Consider the following 17,060-nt stretch of genomic DNA (forward strand, 5'->3'; position numbering starts at 1 on the left):
ATTACAACAGCAATATTTTAAAAATTGCCTGAAATCAACCTGGTGTACATTTTAATTGCAAATAGTTATATCCTTAAGCTACTTAAATAATTTCATGCATTTTAGTTAACTTATTAACATCACCCAGCAGAGATTCCTGAAAGAAACTATAAGTAACATTTAGAGGGGAAAAAAAAAGAATTCTAATAGAAAATACCAGGAATATTAAATCCAAGGAATATTCAAAGGGTAGAAGGCTAGGGAGCCTGGAAATTCCATGTCTTCCCCTGCCCCACCCCCACCCACTCCATGTTTTGCCTTTAAGGACATGCTTGAACAAGACTTTTAAGTAATTGAATTTTGAGAGAACATATTACTATCATTGAATAATCAACCTGAAGAAATGATTTAATCCCACAAAAGATTTTTAGACCACGTTTATACAGACAAAAAACATACACAATAAAAACTAATCTGAAGGCCAACATGTAGCATCTACAATGCCAAAACAATGAAAACAAATCAAAAAGTTAACCGCAATTTTAGTATAAGGAACAAAAATGTCCACAAAAATCATCTGTACTTTTTATCTGTTCTGCCTTTCCTCTGTCACTTGCTTCCTTTCTTATTTGGAGAATGTATTTTATGTTCTGAAATTCTGGGTATTATACATTGTTGACACAAATGTGATGAAGCCTAATATGAGTACAAGACCACTGAACTTTTTAAAAGAAGTTATAGTAATAATTTAACTTTCACTTTTACTTCAGACTTTATTGCATTAATAATCATTGACCTTACTAACCCATACAGACACAGCTTTCAGAGACTCAGTTTTTATAATTATTGGGATATTTTATAATTTTTTTCTATACACACTACTGTAATAGCAATAACATAAATTCTTTGAATGTTTAAATTATGCCACACATTGTGCCAAGACTATCGTCCTGTATGTACATTAATCTTCCCATGACCCTACCACACATATATTACTCTCCGACTTTCTCCTAAAAGAAACTAACAGAGAAGTTACTTAACATTTTAAAAATGTCACAATTGAATAAAATAAAACTTAAAAAATTCACAATTGGTTAAAAAAAGAAGGAGAGTCAATTTTCAATACCAGGCTGATCCCTTTATCTTATTATTTTAGTATTATTCACTCATGGAAGACAGATAATGTGTTTTCCTGGCTGACTCTGTCTGTCTGCCTAAATCACCCACGTTTTCCACCTTTAATTCCTTAAGGTTATTTGGCCAACTTATATTTCCACATTGTGTCCAGAAATCTCCTTTGCCAACCTCTCCATGCCTTGTTCACCTGTTCTTGCTTGCATCTTCCTTCTCTCCAATTCTGTATCTTTATTTGTTTAACTGACTGTTCTGGCTCTTTGGATTCAGTTTTCATTGAGTCTTCTTCTTGAATTAGATCTCAGTTATCTTCTGTGTGTATCATACTTTTGACATCTGTTTAGTGAACTTGAACATCTCAGACTCTAAACAAAGTTGTAGTCTCGTTTATTCATTTAACAAATATTTAATGAGAACCTATTGTGTGCCAGGCACTTATAACTATGGGGGTAAACTGTGACAAATACAGGCAAGTTGCCTGTTTTCAAAAAAATATGCAGAAATGACAGATAATAAGCCAAGAAACTAATAAATAAAATATTTCGCATAAAAAAATACAATGAAGAACACAAAGAAGATCATGGAATAGTCGAGACTATTGGTGGATACTGGGTACTATTCCTGGTAGCATGGACAGGAAAGCCCTCTATGGAAAGTAACATTTGAGCAGAAAAATTGTCCCGAAAGTCGTTGTGGCTGAAAAATTGAGCATGATGAGAGGAGAGAAAAGTTGAGGTCTGTGGTGAAATCCAGTATGAGACCCTTCACGTAGTGCATTATAAACCGTAGCAAGACATTCGGATTTTATGTTAAGCGGCTAGTTACAGGTTTTAATTGACACACGGAATGATTTGACCTGATCCAAGTTTTAAAAAGATCTGTGAGGAGCATGGACCTCAGGCATATTCTGGAGAGAAACGTGATGGTGACTTGCTCTAGGGATGTCCGGGTAGAAGTCAGAAAGGCTTGACGTGGGATATATTTTGGGAGAAAAAAAGGACTGGCATGACTTACTGACAGACTGGACTGGCAGCTACAGGAAAGAAAAGACTCATCTTCTAAGGTAGGAAAAATGAAGAACCAGTGGCCTTTCATACCACCGCACCATTGGTGTGAATCAGTCTGTCCGGATTCAGAAAACTTACTGAGGAACAGACAAGGAAGCAGAGGATCACTGTTTTCATATCCAATTATATTCAGTGCTCTTCATTATAGGAAAGAGTAACATCCTTTTCTAAATAAAATGGATGGACATTATTTGAAGTCTTACACAAAACTAAATACATGGAATTCTGGGATATTTTTAAGTTTTAGGAAAATCCTATTTTCCCTATTACGTTACCTCCCCAAATATCATCTAGGTGTATTCAAGATGCTGAATTATATATCACCATGATAAAACACATATTAATGGTATTAAAACCACAGATTTCTTATTTTTTACAAATTTATAAATTGAAGAAGTGACATTATTAATCTCTACTTTTACATTACACATCATAATTGGTATTTATTGATCATTCTCTCTATATCATATATGAACCACAATGAGAAATACTAAAATAGTGCTAATAAACGTAATTTTAGATCTTCAACATTTACTTCGGGAAACTTTTCCTGTTCTCTGTAACCAGAAGTGACGACTTCTACTTGTGCCTGACTGCTTATTATTTATTTTTTAAACAGAATTTGGCACATCCCCTTGCATTAGAGAGTGCAGTAGCTATGACTGTATTTAATGCATGCCGTTATACTGTACATTGCCTTCAGGCAGGAACTAAGTAATAACCAGCTACCTTCCCATTGTGAATACCATAGAAGGCATTTAGTAATAACTCAGTGAATGCATTGAATAAATGAATGAATTCTAGAATTATTCAAACTGAAGCTATCTGGATTAATCAACACATTTTTCCCTGACTTTCACAGTTTTATGCACAAGTACACATAGGCATAAATATTTTCAAAGAGTCGTACCTCCCAAAGTAGCCGATAGCAAAAAATGGGTCCCATATTTCTTGATAAGGTTTTCTGTGATTTGCTGAAGGGTAGGTCGACGTCCCAAAAGTCTTATGTTGCGGAAGAATTCAGGAGCAAGAGGCAATGGGGAGCCAAGGAAATTTCTTCTCTCAACTGCAAGGTTATTTACTTTCCAGCGGCCAAACTCCCTGAAAAGCAAATTTATTTTTATTCATACGTACATAATCTATCTGAGTGTTTTCATTTGAAAAGTTCACTTGGTAGTTTCGCTGGGGTCACCCCATTACAAAGAGTCTGGCCTGTAATAATATGTCACGTGCCATGAGTAGGAGAAGCAACATTTATAAAACTGGAGTGAATATTCTGAAACCGAATCATATACAAGAAAAAATAAGCCACTTAAAAGAAACAGCTTCCACTGTTTTTTTTATTTTTTTCTCCCAAGGAAAGATACACTCATAAACATGATTTTGTTATGCATAGAACATGAATGTAGAGCTATTTAAAAAATCACTAAGGTAATATTTTATTATTTTGTAAGGGAAATTGTAAAAAAGATAATGAATTTATTTTCATAATTCTAAGGATTCCTTTCTCTATTTATTTTAGAGTAGGACCTTATAAAATTTCAAGACTATTATAGAGCTGTAGGAGAATTAAAAAAAAAAACATGATCAAAAGACAAACATTTTTTTACAGTAATTATTGTTTACAACATATTTTGAAACCTAAATTCAACTCCATTAGCAATTTCTCAAGATGCAAATGACTTTTCAGGTGAATTTGGCCAAACGGAAATGGAAGATATAGTTGTAAACGATTTATACATTTAAACAAAGATTTTTACATTTATATTGAGTTAAAATCCACCTAATGAGATACTTTAGCCAAGAACTATGGTGAACTGGATTCTCTGATTAACTGTACAGATTTTTACTGATGAGTGGTCTGATAAAAATCTCAAATACCTTCCACAGGGAAGAATTCCATCTGTCAGGCCTAATACTCCCAGGTGTTTTATTTAACTTAATTACTATCTAGCAAATAAAATATTGAATAAATATTGTATAAATATGTGCCATATTTATGTATATTTTTCCTCCAAAAAATGCCTGCAGTGCACCAACGAAAAGTGAATGATAAAAGGATACATCAGTGAACCAGACCAATACTGTCCATGTCCAAATGGAGCTCACATTCTAGAGAAAGTTTTAAAAATAAATAAAACACAGACATTAACTTAAATTTTAAACAAATGTCCGAGTATTATAAGTGCTGAGAGCTACCACAGAGAGCCTGCTGTGATAAGCCATAGAGCTGTGGGCAGTGGGGCCCTGTTTTACTTTCAGTGACCAGAGAAGGCAACTCTGGAGAGGTGATATTTAATATTTAGGCAGTCTCTGAAGGGGAAAAAAAAGTTGCTAAAGGAGGGGAAGTAGGGAAAAGATTTACACAGAATAATGAAGAATAGTAAATACTTGCAGGACAAAGAGGTATATCCCTGACAGAGCTTCTAACTAGGAATATTTCGCTCATGTGACAAATATTTGGCAGCCCAAAAATCCACTCAGTCTTTTGGAAATTAATTATAAGATAAGGCTCACTCAGGGATCTAGGGAAATCTTCAGCCTGAGAATAAGTCAATTTAGTGTTTCTTTCATTGAGAAACTCTTGCCATCTCCTCCATAAATCAGCTGATCTAAACAGTTTTGTTCTACTGATGGTTCTCAAACTTCATCACCTACTAGAGTCACCTGGAAACTCCACCCCAGAGCTTTCTGATTCATTAGGTCTGAAGTGGGATCCAGAGGTTGCACTTTTAACAAGCAACGCTAATGCTGCTATTCAGAAAAAAGCTATTAATTAGGTAATTTGACATATTGTCTTTAAAATTTTCGCAAAGTGCTCTATTTTCAGTAAATGTAGGGTTTTTAGAGATCCTATGCTGGATTTATGAATTCATGTTTCCTCAGAAGAGAGTACGGATGTCTTTTATCTTTCAAAACCTGGGTTGATATTAACAAATTTTTGTGTCTTTTCCTTTTATAAAAAATTTACCTGAATTAATTGCACATGTATTATATATATATGTATAGTGTATAACACATTATATATATCTATAATATATAACACATTACATTTTATATATATAATACATTACACACAACATATTTACATATATAGCTATATGTAAATTATTATAATTACATGTAAATATTTATATTATAATTCATTATATATTATATATAATGAATTATAATTACATATATTATATACATATACATATAATTACACACATAATGTACACATATAATTACATATTACATTATGTGTAATATGATATATATAACATATAATAATGTAAGTATAATATACTTATTTTATATAATATATGTAAGTATATATTCAAATTTGTGAAGAAGAGCGTTTAAATAAAACATTTAAGTTTTAATATTTTGTGATATATCTCAAGGTATATAATCATATAATGCTTGCAAAAAGTTATTTATTAAACCATGATCTAAATAATAGTTACTCAATTCCAAACTTTAAGGCTTCTCAAATATGTACTTTTTTTATTTGCTGAAAAAAGTTTATAATTTTGTCAAGGAGTGACATAACTTGAACCTAAAATTGTGATGTATCTTTTTCAATGATTTAAAGTGCTAAATTTATAAACTCATATGCATGTATTCATAACATGTGGGTTACTAAGTGAATTAACTGGACTTTAACCAAGAAGATTGATTCAATTGTGATATTGTTCATACCATATAAACTCTTTTTAAATGACTAGGTATCTCATACTAGATGACTGTGGGTAAATACAATTCTAGTGCAATTCTAGTCTTTCTTATCTTTTTAACAATTAGTCACTATACAAATAAAAACCCATGATCTATTCTGACCTGACTTAGTACTTTCTTTGTTCCTCTTAAATTTGACAAAAAAATAGATATAATATGAAAGAGCTATAGCAAACTTGTGTCATTTTCTGAAATCAGTTTTTAACACTAATTTATAAGAAAATGTATTAATTGTTCACTTTTATTATCATTACCAGAAATCTTCTAGCCTTGTAGATGAATGTCAGAAAAGCCCTTACCTCAAGAGCTCAAAGATTATATTTAGCAAGATAAAATGTAAATGAATAAATTTCAATTCAAAGACTTTAAAATATTTTTATGTGCAAAAATACAACTGTGCTGTACTTTATTTAACATAATTCCTCTACCCAATTTATCACTATCCTTTAATGTAAGTATATTAATCTAACTTAATTTGAATATGGTTTCTCTTCCCCTAGATTCACATTCCATGGAAAGCTATGCAGAGCCTAAGACTGTGGACAACTCTCCAGGAAGCTTTCTTCAGTTGCCAGGTGCTTTTTTTTTACCTCAGTCTGTAAACCCTGATGAAGTTTATAATCTCAGTTTACCTTTCAACATTTCGTTGGACAAAACACTTTGCCATCCCATCTGATTATCCTCTCTGTCACATAACAACCAAAAGTAAAGGACAACTCTTTGGGAGTATCATTAAACTAAGACGAATACTAAGACAAATTAGCCAAATGACCAACCAATCTAATTAATTAATTATTTTTTTTAAAAACCCATTATAGTTAGTAATTATAGCAAATTCTTTTCTTATCTTGAAAGCTCTATCTAAAATTCTTCTCCTAGGGGCACCTAGGTGGCTCAGTCATTTAAGTGTTGCCTTAGGCTCATGTCATGGTCTGGATCCCGGGGTCCTGGGATCAGCCCACATCAGGCTCCCTGCTCAGCAGGAGTCTGCTTCTCCCTCTCCCTGCTTCTCCCTCTCCCCACCCCCTGCTCATGCTCTCTTGCTATCGCTCTCTCTCGAATAAATAAATAAAAATTTTTAAAATAAATAAATAATATCATTCTCCTAGTTTTTCTTTTACATTTTGTATGAAGAATAAAGTAATATATTATACTTTCATTGTGTATATCCAAAAAGTGTAATTTTGTGTGAGTGTGTAAAAAACACAAATGTTGATCTGAGATCTCTCATTTCCACTCTCCACATTATTGGTTTGTATTGTAATGATACATGATCACTGTTATAATCTCTACAGATTTTTGGTGAAAACCCAGATAGAAAGCACTGAAATAATCCTGAGAAGTAACAGTAAGAAGCACTTTAAGTAAAGGAAGTCATCTCTGGACCGTTAAGTATCACACTGTGAGTAGTGAACATTAGGTATGCATACAAATATTCAGTGTCTCTTCATCCCTGGCACAAGATGAAGTTGCAGTTACTGGTGTTTTTAAAATCAGTGCGGCCATGTGGCTTACTTTGATTAATAAAGTATGCACATGTATGGTTATGCTGGTCCATCAGCCTGGGATCCTAATAAACAATGATGATTCAAATCCCCATCCCCCATCCCCACTCCTGCAGCTTACTGGGATGAAAAAGCTCATGAAATAAAAAGATATTTTGTCATGCAAAGCTATCAAGATTATGGGTTTGTTAGTTGGTTTATTTGTTTGCTTTCTAGTAATATAATCTAGTACATCATAAGCAACATATTTTGACTTTGGGGTAACTTGAGAAGGCAATAAGGAACTAATGGTTGTATATAAATTGGAAACTTATGGATGCAGTTTTTTTTTTTTCTTTCCTGGAGATAAAATTCATCCCAGTTGCAACTAGACCATGCATTCATTAAATTTTGGAGAAACAAAGCAATGGAATGCTGAATTGAAAACATGCTGTCGGGTATGATTATCATAATGAGAGCATTTTACCTAAAGGATCTAAATATTCCATCCAGATTCATTATGTTTATATTAAATAAGAAAATTGTTGCATCTAACTGAATGCTCCATTCTACCTGAAGCCTTCACAGTACATAAATATCTTCCCATCATAACCTTTGGAGGTCTTTAAATGAAATAGGCACAATCACTAGAGTTTAATGTAACTCAGCCCCTTTAGAAGCAGCACTATTTTGTGGAACACACAAATGGGCTATAAACAGTTCAGCCAGAACATTGCTTTGAAAATGTTTTTGTTGGCTCTAAGAAGCCTCTATTAGTTGATTAAGTTATATGTTTTCCTGTTAAAAATTCTGACTTGCAGGCATCTAGTATTATGTATGTCTATGTAATGTTTACTTTTCTACAACAATATTTATTAAAATTTTATCTGTACCCATCTCATGTAAAAAGTTGGAAAACAAGAATGACATCAACAAATTCCATTTAAATAATGATTACATCATTGCCATATTGTCATTGACCTTTCTTATTAGTATTTAAATTCTATGTGAATACATAAATATACTCAGTGTATTAAAATATATTAACTACCACAGTTTCTTTCAAATTACACATATATATCCAGTTCCTGAAAAATATAGAATCAACCACTGTTGATATTCAATTCAATAACAAAGGAAAAACAGGAATAAAAAAATTGGCAAAATCAGATGATGCAGTTGCTGGAAAGATTTACCCCTAACTACTAATTTACACTAAATAAAGGTGCTTATCTAAGTCTTAAGAGGTTATTATTATATTATTTTTCACAACACTACATTTGTTGGCTTGTAATTTTAATTCTCTCACTATTAATTAAATTTGTGTACGCAGCAGAATATTAAAACACAATATATTACCCAAGTACTAATGTATGGCGAACAAATTCAGCATAAGAATCATAAATTGGCTTGCCAATATTGAGTAGCAATATCCGTCTAATTGCATCTATAAAATCATACTGATCTTTAAAAATGCCACTAATAATCAATACTAGCTCCCCATAATTCTGTGTAACTGTTACATATAAAAATGGTTCTTTGAACGTTCTTTCTTTATAGCTTTCACATCGCACAGATGATGCTGTTTTCCATTTGGCCAGGAAAAGGGAAATATTCCTAATGGCCTGGATGACTGTAGCTCTGAAGCTAGTGTTTTTAAAGCAGCTGAATGCTAAGCAGTTGGCAGAGTAGATAATCCACTTTCTTTTGCCCTCCTGCCCCTTGAGACAAATCAACTTTAAAAAAAAATTAACAGTAGCGAGTTTTTAAAGCTTGAGAGATATTTTTGGATGAGGCTAGGAATTTAGCACAATGAATCTATGCAAATAAAATACTGGAAGAAAAGACCAATGAAAAATATGACTTTCGTAAAATGTGTACATGCAGAATTTTTGAGAAGCACCATTAATGACTATAATATTTTGAAAGAGCTGCCAACACATACTAGGTTAGAGAAGACAAATTAGCAGGATTGCAACAAAATATTGCCCCCACCCTTACAAAGCAACAAGAATTAATTGTAGGTGTAGCTTCTTATCTGTATCATTGAATTAAATAAAATGGAGGTGGGGTTATAGAGAATTTTTTAAGGAATGGTTTGTGGCTAGTACTATATATTTCTAACTATTAAAAAATGTTAAAATTTCAGGGCTATGAAATAACTGAAAATTAATTTTATCTTACATAGCTTTAAGTTATTTTCTGTAATTTAATAGATAGGGTTTTATTCAAATTTTAAGGGAAATGCCACAGAATTCAATGTAGTTATATGTTTTCCTGTTAAAAATTCAATGTAGTCAATGCCATTATTCCTAAAAGTGACTCATTTAATAGAAACATAAAGGTATCACATGCTGTACCCACACAGATATATATATAATATAGTAATTTATTATTTACATCTAAATTAAACTACTCTTTTGAACAGATGTTAGCAAAAGTATTGATGTAAAAAATATACATACATGCTGTCAATGAAGGACTTTCTAAGTTGAAGAGAAGGAATTAAGTAACAAGCAAAAGCTTTTCTTTCTAAATTTTGGAACTATAGTTTTACATCTATTACAACTTACCACAATTCTCCATCAATCACATTAATAAATATAGAGATTTGGTCATTATTAATCAGCATAGACAAGCCAAGAGACAGATACAACTGAGCGAAAATAAAATACTCTGATTCTCTCTGAAACAAGAAATAAACAAATATGAAGGTCCCTTTTTTTTTACATTTATAATTTAAAGGATATTTATCTTGGTTAATTAGTGAAAATATTTGCATTTCACACATTAATTTAAATATTTTAGGGAGGAAATGTTAGTTTTTCAAAAAAGAATAGATTTAGGGGCGCCTGGGTGGCTCAGTTGGTTAAGCGGCTGCCTTCGGCTCAGGTCATGATCCCGGGATCCCGGGATCGAGTCCCACATCGGGCTCCCTGCTCAGCGGGGAGTCTGCTTCTCCCTCTTCCTCTACCCCTGCTTGTGCTCTCTCTCACTCTCTCTCTCCCTCTCTCCAATAAATAAATACAAATCTTAAAAAAAAAAAGAGAGAGAATAGATTTAGGAGTCAGCTGACGTTTCAAATCCCACCCTCACCAGTTAAATTCACAAAATTCAAAGTCCTGTGAATTCTGGCATATTCTTAACCTCACTGACATAAAGTCATTTCACTTAGGCACATACATCTAACAGTACTAACTCTATAGAGTTTTTAAAGAAGCAGAATGTGTAACACTTAACTAAAATGGTACAGGGGACATTGTTTACCTCTTAGCAAAGTTTGGTATGTGTATGCTCATGAAGTCACAAATTTTTGTCCTAGGATGTCAATTGTTTAAATATATATAAACATTGATCAAGGTAATAAGCCTTAGTGGAATTAGTAAAATTAACAGAATAATTTATAAATAAAGCCATATTCAGAGAATCTACAAGGGCATCTAGGTGGCTCAGTTGGTTAAGTGTCCGACTTGATTTTGGCTCAGGTCTTGATCTCAGGGTGGTAAGATCAAGCTGTGTCGGTGTCAGGCTCTGTGCTCAGCACAGAATCTGCTTGAGATTCTCTCTCTCCCTCTCCCTTTGCCCCTCCCCTGCTCACATATTCTTCTCTCTCTCAAATAAATAAATAAATAAAATAAAATAAAAAAGGTAAAAAAATCTACAAATTGCTCTTCTTTGTCCAGGCACAGACTAATAAGTTAAATGCTCATGAGGAAGGTTATTGCCAAAAGAATAGTTACCTGCTAATGAAAAATTAATCTGCTTGTGATAATGTCTTTAAACATTTAAGCAATAACTTCATTAAGATTTCTTTATGGTGGTCCAGTCTCTACCTTAAATATTGGATCAAACATTCACAAACCATGGATTATGACAACTAGCTAACCAATTAAATATTTGAACTTGCAATAAGTTACAAATTCATATGCTGCTTCATTTCAAGTAATATAATGTAAAAATGTAAGATTAAGGGTCATTCTCTTTGAGAATAATTACAATTTTTAGAGGCAATGAATATAAATTGTTAATCTTTTTAATGAAATTTTTGCATAATAAAAATTAGTTTTTAAATTGTAACTCAATTTAATAGAATATATATTTTTTCCTGAAATAGGTTTTAAAATGGCTTAAAGAAAACTCTTCTTAAAATGCTACGATTTTTCCCATGTAGTTAAGGGAAATAAACTTGCCATTAATTTTACGTCTTTTGCATCAACACATGGAAGAGAGGCTGGATATGGTCTTTTATGACAAATTTTTGGAAGAAAAATGTACACTCTTAAATTTACAGGTGTAAATTATTATTCCCCAAATTATAACCTTTCAGCCTGAATCAGGCTTGAGTTGTCAAAATACCATTTTACACAAAAAAAGCTTTTGAAACATACTGTCGATGTCACGTTTCTCTGGATATTACCCTCAGAATTTATGGATTACAAATTGAAATTTATTATCCAACAGGCATTTAGTCTTCCTGTCTTCTATGCTTGAGATTTATACAAAATAAATTTGTTAACTATCACCCACTATATACAGACTTTGAAGTCATAAATATCACATAGGGAAACTGCAGTCATATTTACCCCACACCAACCCAGTCCTCAACCAATGGTTATATATACTCATAGCTGAGTATTCTTTTCATTCCTAGTAATTAATATATTTGTGTAGTTACTTGATTGATACCTGCCTCTTCCTTTATGCAATAGGCTTGAAATAGATGCTTTCTTTTTATGGCCATGTATTCTTCAGACTCAGATACACGACTTGTAGTAATCACTCAATAAATACATACTGAATCAACAAATGAGTAATGTTCTCTTGTGAGCTAAAATGAAATGACTATATAAGTAAGACAGGGATGAGGTTTGTGACTTGTGAGCATACACCCTGGCTAAAATTAATAGAAAACCAAACCTACTGGAAGAATGTATTTCTCAATCATGCTCTTGGAATGTTCAAGAGACTGAGGGAAGTTAGGTGTTAACTGTTGGCTAAATTGAAAATCATTAATGACTAGGAAACAATGTACTCCTGCTAAATCTAATATATATGAATATCGAGAAAAATGGTACCATTGTCTGTGAGTGCAGTAAAATATATAGTGGTGGTGCTCATAGCCTCAGTTAGTTAATGCACTTTGGGGAGAGTAGTCCTGCTATTTCTATTATAAGAGGACCTTCAATCTTTCACATCTGTGTCACCCATATGGGAAGGGAAGAAGACTGATTTATACAAACTCAACTACCATCTCCCCAGGGAAGAAATAAATACAGAATATATAAGTTGACTAGCTTTCTACTAACACTATTAAAATATAAATTTTTTACCCATTAATTTTTTTTTTTTTTTTTACCCATTAACAGGCAATAAATGTAAAATTATAGTTTGGCAGGAAAAAGCAAAATGTTTATATTAATGACAATTTAAAATTTTGATTGGCAAATAACTTTTATCTCAATATAATATTTGGAATGATAATCTTGTGTTGAAAGCAAATAATCTATGAGGTTTAAACAAGTGCACTGTGAAGTACATGCTCTTCTTATCTGCTTTCAGTGAGTGAGAGGACCTTGGTGCCAATTATTCCTACAAGTATGTACACCTAAAAAGAGGCTGAATCCAAGGGGATTTGACACCAAACCAATGCCCTTAACTTCTTTATTGATTAAGAACAACTAGGGATTGAAAAGTGGACTTTAATGGGAATGTATGACGTGTGTGTGTGTGTGTGTGTTTGTGTGTGTATGGTGAGGGTAGGGTCTGTGGAGAGTACATAGTGAAAGAAAGAAATAGAGATAAAAATATAGAAACAGAGAGAGAGGGGGTTGGGAAAAAGTTGGGAAGAGTTTAGCAATCATATGGGGAATACTGTGAGAAATATTATAATATTAACATAAATTAATATAAATATAATGGAAACAAAATGCCAATTACAGATTAATCCTGTATTATCCCAACTAATAGTTATCCTAGAAACAGAGAACATAAATATCTGCGTGTAGAAGGAGCTAAAGAAATTTTGGGAATGATTCATATTTCTTAGAAGAGGATGGTAGAATTGTATGAACTGCATAAAGAGGTCTGTGATCAATTGCTTTTACACGTGACATAGTATAGTCCAAACTCCACACTCAAAAGTACAGAGAATAAAAAGCCTCAGAGGGAGAAACACAGATGGTAAGAGAAGAAATACATTCCTGGATGGGATCATCCAGAAGTGTTGAGGGAACTCAAGGATGAAATTGGGAAGCTGATGGGAAAATCTGTTATATCAAACAAGCACCAAACTGAAGGTTGCCGATAGGACTCCAGCACATAAGAAGGGTCCTGGAGATGCATAAAGTCCTGTAAATCCACAGGGAAACTTAAATTCCACAATAGAAGGTTAACATCACTCAACGTAAAACAGTGCCCAATAAGAAAAAAAAAATCATGATTTCTACAAAAGGATATTTTGTCTGATCACTTTACTGTAACTACCTTTAATGAAAAATAGGCATATAAAAAAATCATGAATATAATCTATCGATTCTTTAAAAAAAAATCTCAAAATTTGCTTTAAAAAAACAGGTTGCTAGAGTGCTTAGTGGTTCAGAACACTTACATTTGGAAAAAAATCATCCAAATAATGGAAATATCTGGAAAGAAAGATTAATCGCAACAAAAAGAACCAATCAAATGTCCTACTTAATTAGTACGCAACGTAAATAGACAATCTATATTCAGTGAAAAAGTGTTAACATACCTAGAAAAGGAAGAACAATTGAATAAGATCCAGGGGGGCAGACTTCTAAAAGAGAAAAGACTGAAACCTCCCAGAACCACAGAAAGTTAAGACTGAGCATATGTAATATTTGGTTAAAAGAGAAGAAAGAGAATAATAAAGGATGTATCTGTGGTGATAGTGGAAGACAGCACATTGATAAATATAAGAATCATGAAAAACATCTTTAGAGGTTTTTATTGCTTTATTGCTGACACTGAAAAGGAAGTGGATCAATAAAACTAAAATACTGATGAACCTGTACCACAGAGAGTCACACTATGTGACAAAGGAAAATGGAAAATAAAGAGACGAAATAATAATCAAAGAAGTATCCAAGGAAAATTTACAAGAATGAAAGGAGATGGGGGAAGAATGGAAATGGGGTCAACCTGAGGACACTATGGGGAAAAAAGAGAGGAAACAAAAGGAAAATAAAAGGAGAAGATTTATACTGTCTTGAAAGGAGAAGTCAAAGTATTTTCGAAATTCCATTTCAACATTAGAGGATTGATAAAAACAAATGAAAATGCATATACAACTGATAGTTTCTAATTTTCATTTTTTTTGCCCAGTCAACACCATCAGTTTGAGTTTTTTGTTTGTTTGTTTGTTTCGTTTGTTTTGTTATTTTAGAGAAAGAGAGAGAGCAGGGGCAGAAAGGGGCAGAGGGAGAGAAAGAATCTCAAGCAACCTCCACACTCAGTACGGAGCCCAACACAGAGCTCGATCCCAAGACCCTGAGATTATGACCTGAGGCAAAATCAAGAGTCAGTCACTCAACCGACTGAGCCACCCAGGTGCTCCTGAGTTTTCTTTTTAAATATAGATCATTTCAAGATATCAATGACTTTAAAAATAGTCAATATTCTGAATTACAATATAATGAAAATATGAAAAGAATAAATTACTGATGAACACCATGAATAAAGGCAAGATATTAATGATATTTCAATATATAGTTAGCATTAAATTTATATTCATGGACACTTTAGGTCCAATAGTCATGTCTATGATGAAAGGTAACATGAAAAATAGCTGATATTTACTGAGCAATCTTTATGTGATAAATGTTATGTGTTTTTCTGTCTCTATTACTTTCACAACAATCTTAGGAAATAAGTATAAATGTCAAATAAGAAAGTCAAATGCTATATTGACACATGCAAATTTGGGGGTAGGAAGACTTAGGGAAAAACACTAGAATGTATATAGGACTTCAATTTTCAACCGATTTGTTTATCACCAAATTAATCCCTGGTTACAGAGGGTCTCCACCTCCTACAGAAGAAATTCAGTTGCTAAATCTCATTTTGAGTGGTTGATGTTTAAAAATAGGCAGCAGCTTCAGTTCCAAAGTTGTAGCTTTCCCAGAGCTCTTTCCTGTAAGTCCATAGATACAGCTCAATTCTCTAAGATTGTCTCCTATCTTTTAGGTAAATGGCTCTGTGGGTAAGTTGATACCTAGAAAACTGGAGCCCTTTTCATCTTGGCATGAGTTAATTCATTGATTAGATATTTATTGAGCATTTATCATATTCCAGAACTGTTGCTAGACACTATTGAATATACCTGTTACTGTTACTAACAGAAAGCTAACCTAGCTAGAGAGAGGTGAGGAATTTTATCAGTAAGGTGGCATAGTGCTTGTCTGATCTGGGAGTTATGTGTATACCTAAGGTCAAAGGAAGAAAAAAAAGGTTTGGGGCGCCTGGGTGGCTCGGCAGGGAGTCTGCTTCTCCCTCTGATCCTCTTCGCTCTCATGCTCTCTGTCTCTCATTCTGTCTCAAATAAATAAATAAAATCTTAAAAAAAAAAAAAGAAAAAGAAAAAAGGTTTGTGTACTTTAATTTCATAAAATAATTGTAATCAGCTGGCATAAAACAGGCATTCAATAAATAATCCTTGAATGAATGAATGAATGAATGAATGAATGAATGAATGAATGAATATTTGAACACAATTCTTTTTTTTTAAGATTTATTCATTTATTTGAGAGAGAGAGAGAGAATGAGTGAGGGCAGGGGCAGAGACAGAGGGAGAGAAGCAGAATCCCAGCTGAGTGGGGAACCCAAAGTAAGGCTCGATCCCACAATGCTGAGAACATGACCTGAGCCGAAGTCAAGAGTCTGACTCTTCACCCACTGAGCCACCCAGGTGCCCCTTGAGTACAGTTCTTAATATGATTAAGTTTACTGATATAGCAATTTTTTATTAAATGTTTTATTATAGGATAATGGTAGGATTCCTATTCACTTGTAAAAAATAACAGAGAACTCATAAACTCTTTTTCAAGTTTCTTCCAATGGTTACATCTTACAACACTATCGTAAAACATCACAACCAGGATATTGGCATTAACACAGTCAAGATACAGAACATTTCCTTCTCTGCAAAGATCCTTCATGTTGACCTCTTTTAGATGTATATATTTTCCTTCTGACCCCCAAATTCCTGACAACCACTAATCTCTTCTCTACTTCAATAATTTTCTCATTTTAACAATGTTATATAAATGGAATCATACAGAGTGTAACCTAGTGGCATTGGCTTTTTTCCACTCAGAGTAATTCCCTGGAGATTCATTTAAGTTGTGGCAGGTATCAAAATTTGTCCATTTTTGTTGCTGAGTAGTATTGCATGGTAATTGTATCAGTTTGTTTCACCATTCACCCTTTGAAGGATATTTATATTGTTTCTGGGTTTTGGCTACTACAAATAAAACTGTTTTAAACATTTGTGTACAGGTTTTTGTGGGATCATAAGTCTTAATTTCTTTGGGATAAATGCCCAGAAGTGCAATTGTTGGGTAATATGATGACTATGGCATTTTATATTATCAGGACCAATGTCTAAGTGAAGCAGTTTCTCCATGTCCTCCCCAGTATTTTTTGTATTTTCTTTTTCTTT

The 17,060-nt window shown here is 33.0% G+C and overlaps 1 protein-coding gene across 2 annotated transcripts in view; it reads right to left on the reverse strand.

Annotated features, from left to right (window-relative positions):
* Positions 1 to 17,060, reverse strand: part of BRINP3 (BMP/retinoic acid inducible neural specific 3) — a 344,861-nt gene that overhangs the window by 190,683 nt on the left and 137,118 nt on the right. The window contains exon 2 of one of the 2 annotated variants that reach the window (XM_021686643.2): positions 3,091 to 3,281. The exons of the other annotated variant lie outside the window; for it this stretch is intronic. Coding sequence (XP_021542318.1) covers positions 3,091 to 3,281 — 191 coding nt within the window. The remainder of the gene's footprint in view (positions 1 to 3,090; positions 3,282 to 17,060) is intronic. 2 annotated transcript variants of the gene reach the window in all.

The sequence above is a fragment of the Neomonachus schauinslandi genome, chromosome 6 (genome assembly GCF_002201575.2).
Source record: "Neomonachus schauinslandi chromosome 6, ASM220157v2, whole genome shotgun sequence".
Taxonomy (NCBI): domain Eukaryota; kingdom Metazoa; phylum Chordata; class Mammalia; order Carnivora; family Phocidae; genus Neomonachus; species Neomonachus schauinslandi.